At 40.1% G+C, this 10,222-nt stretch overlaps 1 protein-coding gene across 1 annotated transcript; it reads left to right on the top strand.

The window, feature by feature from the left end:
* The first annotated feature begins 1,184 nt into the window (after positions 1-1,184).
* Rbmxl2 (RBMX like 2) lies at positions 1,185-2,342 on the top strand. The gene has a single exon (XM_027942249.3). It carries the CDS (start codon positions 1,185-1,187, stop codon positions 2,340-2,342), a length of 1,158 nt encoding a protein of 385 aa, XP_027798050.3.
* The last annotated feature ends 7,880 nt before the right edge of the window (positions 2,343-10,222 follow it).

Raw genomic sequence — 10,222 nt, 5'->3', positions numbered from 1 at the left:
GTTTTAATAATAAAAACCGATTCATTTAACATTAAACGCCATTCGCGCATGATTAAAAAAAACTTAGAAGCATCTCCATTAAAGTTGGAAACATCATAAAAATGCCTGTTTTCACTGTTTCAACCTTAGTCACTGCCATAAATCAATATAACACATATGAATACGTATATATGTGCACACAGATATAAACTTATGATCAACTTTTCACAATGACAACTTTTGAAAAAATCTATTACCACTTTTTTGAACAAACAGCATCAAACACAGTCTTTGTACACCTGGATTTAGATGTTACTATTTCAAGCATAGGTGTGCTCATCATTTGCTTTTCATGCTTACTTCCATTCAAACTTCAGTTGTGTAACTTGTTTTAGCCCAGGAAGTCTTTCTTTGCTGAGGTGCACCACCTCTATCCAGGTGACAGATAAGCTCAAGTGGTACTTTCAGAAGTGTCCAAGGAGCAACGGGGATTAGCGTCCAAGGGCTCGCGTGTTTTGTCTTTATTTTGTTCTATAGACAACTTTCTGTGCTATAACTTTAAAGGGCGGTTTGACTACAACATTATCATGAATCCTTTAAAGGCTGAAAAGTTGAAGAAAGCGGTACTGAGGAAAAACAAAATGGTGCACCCAAAGAATGACTCCTTCTCCTTCCGGTTCCAAAATCCAACGCCGCCCTCCAGCAAATAGGGGCGGGGGAGAGTTTACGAACAGTATTTTTAAACATTTACTCACTTCATTTTCCATTTTTCCCCTATTTGCAAATGGTTTGGGTAACCAGAATTGGAATGCATTACAATGCTCATAAAAATGTACAAAAATCTTCCACCTAACGGTTCTCGTTTACCTGCAGCATTTTCAAGAGTAACTACAGACTTAGTTGGGCCCGGGTTGAGTTACTGGTCCAAGTAAGACTGGAGGGAAATCCCCAACTGACGTGCCTTACGGCGGGCGGGCTGAGCTGCGGGGTCAAGCGGCCAATCACAACCAGTGGGAGCCACTAGGAGCGGACCAGACCCGCGGCGCCGTCGGAGCGTTCCGTCTGCGCACCCGGGACAGCTGCAGTTCCGGACTCGCCGACGCGCGGCCCGACCGGTAGGAGCCGCCCTAGGGGAGCGGGGCCAGCAGGTCGCGTTGGCACCGCCCCTTCGACTCCCGCCGCCACTAACCACACCACCTGCCGACATGGTTGAAGCTGATCGCCCCGGAAAGCTTTTCATTGGGGGGCTGAACCCCGAAACTGACGAGAAAGCCCTCGAAGCCGCGTTTGGCAAGTATGGCCGCATCATTGAGGTGCTGTTGATGAAAGACCGAGAAACCACCAAGTCCAGGGGTTTCGCGTTTGTCACCTTCGAAAGCCCCGCAGACGCCAAGGCCGCCGCCAGAGACATGAACGGCAAGTCCCTGGATGGTAAGGCCATCAAGGTGGCCCAGGCCACCAAACCGGCGTTTGAGAGTAGCCGGCGGGGCCCGCCGCCGCCCCGCAGCCGCGGTCGCCCAAGGGGCCTGCGCGGAACCCGCGGCGGCGGCCCACGGCGACCCCTCTCCCGGGGCGGGTCCGCCGACGACGGCGGCTATGCGGGGGATTTCGACCTGCAGCCATCCAGGGCTCCCATGCCCCTGAAGCGCGGGCCGCCGCCGCCACGCAGGGCCGGGCCTCCGCCCAAGAGGGCCGCCCCGTCGGGCACGGCGCGCAGCGGCGGCGGAATGCGTGGGAGGGCCTCGGCCGCTCGTGGCCGAGACGGATATGCAGGCCCGCCGCGCCGGGAGCCGCCCCCCCCGCGCCGCGACCCCTACCTGGGCCCGCGGGAGGAGGGCTACTCGCCCCGAGACAGCTACTCGAGCCGAGACTACCCAAGCGCCCGCGACCCCCGGGATTTTGCCCCCTCGCCCAGAGAGTACACATACCGCGACTATGGCCACTCCAGTGCCCGGGACGACTGTCCGTCGAGAGGCTACTGCGACCGGGACGGCTACGGTGGGCGCGACCGTGACTACGCGGATCATCGGAGCGGAGGCTCCTACCGAGACCCCTTCGAGAGCTACGGGGATGCGCGGGGCCCGCCGCCATCTTATGGCGGGGGTCGCTACGAAGAGTACCGCGGCTGCTCGCCAGACGCCTTCGGCGGCGGCCGCGACGGGTACGGTGGCGGCCGCAGCGACCGCTATTCGGGGGGCCGAGACCGGGTGGGAAGGCCAGATCGCGGGCTGCCCCCGTCCATGGAGAGGGGGTGTCCCCCGCCGCGTGATTCCTACAGCCGGTCTGGCCGCAGGGCGCCCCCCAGGGGCGGAGGCCGCCTTGGAAGCCGCTCGGAGAGAGGGGGAGGCCGCAGTAGATACTAAACTTGAACAGACTTGGGCCTGAAAAGCGTCTTCAAGAAGAGAAGAACCAGTTCTGTGGTAACTACCCAAGGACTAGAACAAAGAAGAGTTGTTTTTACTGTTTAAGAATTTCCTGTTAACTTCCTCTCCATTTTTGTGCTTTGGGAGGAAAAAGTTAAAACTCGTTTAATTTCGTTTGGAATTGTTAAGTTTCTTGCAACAAGCTCATGTTAAAAGTATGACTTGAATCTGAGTACTAGTCTTCTTATATTTCGAAGTAAAAGTTCTAAAGACTCCTTCCGTTCTAAATTTTCCTGATAAATAAGGCAAGTGGGGTTTGTAGAAGGATCAATGCTGCCCAGAGTGAAATCATTTCAAAGAAATATTTCTTGTGGCTATTTCATCAAATGGGTATTCTGCTATTAGCTCCTATAGCATTCACAGGAAAAAGTGTTCCTGCATCCGAATGCTTTTTAAGATCTGTAACTAACATCTGCTTACCTAAAATGGAAAATGGCATATTCTGTCCATTCAAATCAACTAGATTTTTGGGAGAAGATGGGGAGTGAGTGGGATATGCTATTCAATTTCGGGTGTCTTCTACACTGAATCTCAGTGTTCCCAATATTAAAAACAAATCGGCAACAACAGAAATCACTTAGATCAGATGTTTACGTAAAGTTGTATTCACTCAGTCTAAAAAAGCAGATGGATAATGCTGGCCTGGCCGTATGTTGCCTTTTTGCCTTTTCTTTGGGGATCTGCCGAATTTGCTGCCCCTCACTCCCCAAAATAACATGTTGAACAACGATGGAATACTAAATAAAAAATTTGGCCAACCAACCACAAAGCTGGAAAAAAAATCCAAAACATCAATTGATAGCATTCATTTTTACCACTAACAAATTATTAAGAAACAAATAGAAAATATACCAGTGGTGGATTTGGGGGATCATAATGACTTCCATTCCTAACTCCAAGTTTCAGATTCTGGTGGAAAGAACGGGGCTTCTTTCCTTAGGGGTGGAGGAATCAAATGTGAGCAGCTTCTCAGAAGCCAAGGTCAGAGTTCCTGCCAGAGTTTGGCATTTCAACATCTGAGGATCTCAAACTGGTATGAAGGGGCAGGATCTTCCTGTCCACTAAAGACAAGGGGTTGGGTTGAGTGTTCCCTATTCTTAAGGTGGAGAGAAGGGTTTGAGCAGAGGAAGATCAGAGAGGCTTCCTCCACCATGCTTTAGGAGACAAATAATAGTCTCCTCTTTTCATCCCAGTTAGGGCAAGAAACATCTTTCCATTCAGCACCTGTGGAATTCCCCTGAACGTTGTAGAACCCATGTTCAGTGTAATAATTGCTGGAAGAAAGAGATGAACACCTGAACAACAAAATTAAAGAGATCTGAATGCAGCACACTCACATACACAATCCTAAAAACATGGTTTCTCAACAGAATAACAGGTGAATTAAAAGGCCATACTAATGCCCAGAAGATCAAATGCAAGAAATATTTTTTTAAAAAAAATCCAGGAATTAATCTAGCAAAAATGCTTAAGATCTCTATGGAAAAATTGTTAATCTTTATTAAAGGACATAAAAGAAAAAATAAATGGAGATTCATATATTCATGGTTGGGACAATTTTATCAAAACTATTCTCAACCTCAAATTTGGAACATCAACTTCAAATGAAGTCACAACATAATTTTTTCTCATATATAACTCCCCTTTTCTCTTTTCTAATAGTACTATTTATTATTGATCAGTGATGGAATATTAAAGATTTGATAAGCCAACCACAAACAAAAATTAATAGCTTCATTTTACCACCAACAAAATAAGAAACAGGTATTGTTTTTAAGACATTAATGGGAAATATAGCTAATCCTAAAATTTGCATGGTGGAATAAAGAGCAAGAAGAACCAAAGCAATTCTGAGAAAGAATTAGGAAAATCTCACCCTATCAGATCAAGACTTACTTCAAAGCTCTAGTATTTTAATCTGTATGATATCAACAGACCAGGATAGACCAGTAGATTAACATAGCCTAGGAAAAGGCCCACTTGTAGATGAAAGCATGATATGACAGATAGCTTTAAAAGTGGTGAAAGAATGGACTTTTTTAAAAAACGACTGTTTCTGCAAAAAGACTGAGATTCTTTAACCCACAGCATACACAAAAATACATACTAGATGGTTTGAAAACATAAATGTGAAGAGGAAAATTTTTAAACACTTAGAAGAAAATGAAGAAATGCATTCACCACACTGGGGTAAAGGATTACTTTTTAAGACATAAAAATTACAAAATAGAAGGAAAATGATAAATTTCTACACTATTAAGATATTTTTATGATAAAAGATATTACTAACAAAATGAAATTTCATATTGGAAGAATATATTTGCATTGAAATAACTTCCAAAAGAATGCTTAGAAATCAATAAGAATGAAAAAAGTACCAAAGGAAAAAAATGGGCAAAAGAACTCATACCTTTCTGGTAGGTGTATAAGTTGATAAAATCACTTTGGAAATAATTTTGACAATGCCTAGTAAAATTGGAGGGTGCATACCTTATGACCCAGAAATTCCATTTGAAGAAAAGGACCTAGAGAAACTTGCACATGTACACAAGGATATATTCATAAAACTGGTCTTTACAGCATTCTCAATATTAAAAATGTTTAAACAGCCTGCCTGGAGTGGATCAACCAAGGTTCATTTTTATAATGAAGTTCCATGTAGAAGGTAATGGGAGTCCACCAGATCTACATATATCAACATGGGTAAGTATCAAAATATTTGTTTGTTAAAAAAAGGCAAATTGATAAAAGTAGATATATTAAGAAAGACTAAAAAATAGGAAGTGATGCACAAAAAATCAGGATATTAGTGTGAGGAGGAAAGAAAGGAGCTCAGATGAAAAATGGGCTTTAGGTGAAACTAATGTTTTATTTCTTGAAAAGTAACTATCTAAGGAAAAAATGGCAAGTTAATATCTTAGATTTATGGGCCCTGTGCTTTGCTATCTGTTGTTACTCTATCAATTAAAAATATTTTATGATGCAAATTTTAATAGGAAAAATAGAGCTTAGCACAGCATTTAACATCTAAGAACCACCAAAAAATGTTAACTCTTGAAATTTTGCATTATGCAACACTCTTCTCCACAGTGGTTTTCTTAGCTTTGTTTTCTCATCATTGTGGGTGGTACCTTACTCTTTGGCTCAATATCTATAACCTTCCTATCCTAGACTGTACTTGCAGATAGCTTCAAGGATATCTGAAAACTAAATTTAGGAAATTGCAGTTTTTCCCTGTGATACTTACTTTGAAGCATAATAGCAATGAAAAACTTGATACACTTAACAGAAAAGCACTTTCTGAATGGTAATTTTCTGAATATTAGAACTTTTAAACAAAATTAAGGAATAAACATTAGTCAAGACTTACCCGAAACTTAGATCAGTTCAAAAGGTTAGAAGGACTTAGAAGGGCTCTGGATTTTTCATGTATATATATTAAACAACAGCTCCAATACTTCTGCCTTGGAAATTAATTAATTAAAGCAGTCTGGGAAAGTATGAAAGGGATCTAGTCAATGGAGAACTCTTACTTAAAAATCACTTTTCTAATGAGAGAGCGCTTATCAGGTGTTTCCTATGACTTACTAACTGAATACACTTTAAGCAATTTGCATTTAAATCAAAATCTTTTTATTTTCTATATTGAGCTTTTCTCAGTCTGCTCCTGAGTCCCTATCCCCTCCACATTGCTTCTTCCAAAATGGTTCCAGGGACATCTAAACTCTTCATGGGGTAGCTGAAACAATAGTAAATATTTCCCTGCCTGCCTGGTGAGGCCTAAACATACATCTTTTCTGATCACAATCAGAATCCCCCTGAGGTTATCTAAAGATAGCTGGAGGTAGATAGATTTCCTGTTTTCAAAAGAGCAATAGCTCCTCACTTTCCCTTGCCTTAGAGCAGGTGAGATGGGGAAGACTTTTCTTCTTGTGTTCTTCCTAACTGGGGCCTTTCTAACATTTCTGTCTTTAAATTATATGGCTTCTTTACCAGCTCTCTTTTAGCTTTTACCTTAAAGGCTATATGAGTTTCCTTCTCTTTCTCCTCAGAGTGTTCCTTTTTGGGAACATTAGTTATTATGTTGTTTTAAATATTTGTCTCTTTAGGGCAGATTTAAGAACTCCCAAGTAGAATCAGACTGTTGTTTTTGCTATGCACATATTCCCAATGATAGTAGGAATTCCTTTCAAAATCTGGGTGAAGTTGATTTGGAAGCTAATTTCTCTTACAGTGTAGCACTTCAAATAATGGTTTAAAAAATGAATCTGAATCTAAGTATTTGTGGGGGACATTAAAAGTGGTTATTAAATGCAAAAAATTAACTCTAGAGGAAGTACAGTGCAATGATGACCCTATTGATGCATCCCATTATCTATCATATTTATTAAGATGCTCAAGAAGAATGAAAAATCTGAAGACATAAAAGTTTTAGGGAGAATATTAGGAATAAATGGAGCAGTTTTCTTGTTTTATGGAGACTGCTTGTTTCATTGGGAGATAATTTTTGTTCATATGTATGAGTCCTCATTCTGTTTTAGGTGCCTTAGGAAATTTTTATTTTATTTATTTTGGTACCAGCTATTGAACCCAAGGGTGCCTTACACTGAGCCGTATCCCCAGCCCTTTTTATTTTTTTATTTTGAGACAGGGTGTTGCTGAGTTTCATAGGGCCTTGCTAAGTTGCTGAGGTTGGTTTTGAATTCACAATCCTGTCTCAACCTTCCTAGTGGCTAGGATTACAGGCATGGGCCAGTGTACCTGTCAGGAAATTTGAAAAAGTTTTGATTTTCAGTGTTTTCATGTGCACATAGTGATGATAAAACCATAAAATTTATGATAGTTTTAAATAAGTTAATGCTTATAAAGTACCTAGCACAGTGCTCTAGAACTTATCATTTCAATTCCCAGTAAAATTTGTTTCTGTACTGGAAGTCATCAGAAAAGTTCTATTTGATAGTTTTATTGCATTTATTAAGGCTCTACTCAGCCTAAAATCTTAGAAACATACTTGGGTCTTTCTAGCCCCTTTTATTTTCAGCTGTCTATGCTTTTTTCATCTCTTGGCAGCAAGAAAGACCAGAAACTTTTACTAGTAGGCTCAGTGTCATTCCTAACTAGTCTAATGTAAGGTAAATAGCTGTTATTATTAAGGCTTTGATTTTCAAATCTTATAGGATTTAAAATTATAACCGTCTGGTTTAATTGACTTAGAAAAATTTTATACCACAAATAAAATAACCTAGTACAGTGTCAGGATTTTAAAAAGGATTTACAATTGACTCAGGATTTAGTGCACTCAGTTCCTAACTTGCAATAAAATGTGATTTTAAAATATATGACATCTGGTAAACTGAATCCAAATCCTGTATCCACCATTCAGTAAGTGTGATTTTTGTCAGATTACTTGATCACTCTCTGCTTTGTTTCCCTCACCTATAAAATAGTGACAGGAGTTCCCACCTCATGAGATTGTCCATTCATCTGTTTTATTGGGTCTAATGTTGAACAAATATTTATGTACTTCCTACCAAGTATCAAGCATATGCTGGTATTGTGCCATTGAAGTAAATAGCAAAGCAGCACACATACTTGGATTCTAGATTCATGTTCACTAAGTTAGATTCACAGAGACAGAGCAGCAGCAATTTCTAGTTGCCCAGATGTAGTTTAAGGGAATACATGACTTAGCAGGACTGGGAGAGGGATTACTACATTTGGGATTTGGGTTTTGGGGCTTTTGAATTGCATAATATAGAAGTGCCAGATCCTATCCTGGAATAACAGAGATTAGAGTACAGTAGCAGTATGTGGTGGTGACACCTTTGCTATAACCCTCCTGTCATTCAGTACTCATGATTAGGATTTGTAGGAGTTGAGGCCTTGATGACATTTGTTGGCCTTACTTCAGACCAGTTAAGAATGGGATATGGAGCCTCCTGGTGGAGAATTTTTGACAGTGCAGCGGTCTAGAGCCAAAGAAAGCAGAGGCGGGATAATGTAAATTGGGGCTGCAAAGAAGATTCTACAATAACACATTTTCTGTGGTTTTGGGAGGCTGGGATCAAAGTCTTTAAATTGAGGCTGTATGATATCAAAAACTTGTGGCAGGATAAACTACATCAGCATTCAATATTGGGAACACTACTAACATTATAGTTGTGGGGACAACTGTGGATTACAAAACAGTACAGCTGATCATGATTGCCATTAAAAAAATGAGTCTGGCCAGTTTTCAGTAAACTTTGCAGAAGACCAGTTCTTTTCTGGAAGACCAGTCTGATAAGGATCAGTTTTAAATCAACAAATAAGAAAGAATATGAGATCAATCTGCTGGGGGTTAGTTTTGAATCAACAAATAAGAGAGAATATGAGGTCAGCACAAGGTCAAACTAGTAAGAAAAAGTGAACAGATAAAATGTGTAGCCTGGGAAACAGTCATGAATTGATTAGATTAATGGCTTGGAATAAACTGAGTATACCAATGACCTCTTTAAAGTCTCAGAGCCAACTTCACAGAGAAAAATCCCTTTTAAAAAGTGTCAAGGCTCTTTGAATCTGAGATAAACCAGACACTCTTTATCCATAAGGCCATCACAGTTTAGTATGGATGATAGGGATTCTACATCAGACTACCTGAATGTAAAACAGAGATAAATGTTATGACATAGGCACCGACAGTATATTAAGTGCATGAATTCCAGTTAGGGGAAGGCTTCCAAGGAATGTGAACTTTGAGATTTTCCCTTGAAACAGGGAAGCTCTCTTTAGTGTTTGTTATTCATTTTAAATACAACTAGATTCACTTATTTTTGTGTGTAGTTAATATTTAGGAAAGTCCTCATCTTTATTGATTTTACTTCCTGTCTTTTCTAACTTATGTGTACTTAATTCCATTATCAATTGGAAGCCATTGAAACTTCTGAAAATATGAGTAGTGATCTGAGCTGCACTTGACAGTTTTATACATAGCACCTGAACAATGGCCCAGAAATAATGGTTGGAGACAGAGATTCATCCTATATTTAATAAGACTTATGACTTTTATATTTAAAATTGCCCTACTGGGTTAAGAAGCTGGGTGGTTCCATAGAGCAGAGTTGCTTCCTGACACTAAGCACAAGTTTTCCTGTGAAAGATATTCCACTAGATGTCACCAAAAGCTTAAAGATTGCAGCTTAATGCTTCTTTCCTTGTACTTGCATCGTGAGACTAAGGGTGGAGTGTTTATGTCTTTCTTCTGGATATGATGAGAATGAAATAAGGTAATTGGAAATCCTCATCTAATCAGATTGTGATCATCATGTACTGTTGGAAATAGCCAAAGTATATCCAATTTCATACAAGTATTCAGATTGATAGGAAAAGATGAGTACTTAAAACCATAGATATATATACTTGTCATAATATGCTGAAATGAATTCCAGTGGGACTATACATTTTCCTAAGTATGATTTAAATTTCTTCTTAAATATTGTGGCAAAATACACATAACAAAACTTACCATCTTAACCATTTTTAAGTGTCCATGTTCAGTGGCATTATTGTGATTATTGTGTTATCACATCCATCTATAAAACTTTTCAGCAAACTGTGGATTTTTTTTTCAAAAGATACTGAAATACTGGATGAAAATAAGGATTTTGTGAGGATCTATTAAGTGTAGATCATCATTTTAATCTATCTTTAAATAAAAGTTTAAGTTCAGATTGTAACTTATCACTATAAAGAAACTATTCAGTTTTTTAAAATGGATTATATACTTAGGATAAATAAATGTTAGTGGATTGAACCCAGGAGTGCTTAACCACTGAGCCTGT

This window comes from Marmota flaviventris, chromosome 9 (genome assembly GCF_047511675.1).
Source record: "Marmota flaviventris isolate mMarFla1 chromosome 9, mMarFla1.hap1, whole genome shotgun sequence".
Lineage (NCBI taxonomy): Eukaryota > Metazoa > Chordata > Mammalia > Rodentia > Sciuridae > Marmota > Marmota flaviventris.
The sequence above is the reverse complement of the archived record's forward strand: the minus strand, read 5'-3'. Positions and strand labels throughout refer to the sequence as shown.

Excerpts from the sequence above, each read along its gene's own strand:
- Rbmxl2 (XM_027942249.3), top strand. The coding sequence starts at position 1,185 with ATGGTTGAAGCTGATCGCCCCGGAAAGCTTTTCATTGGGGGGCTGAAC.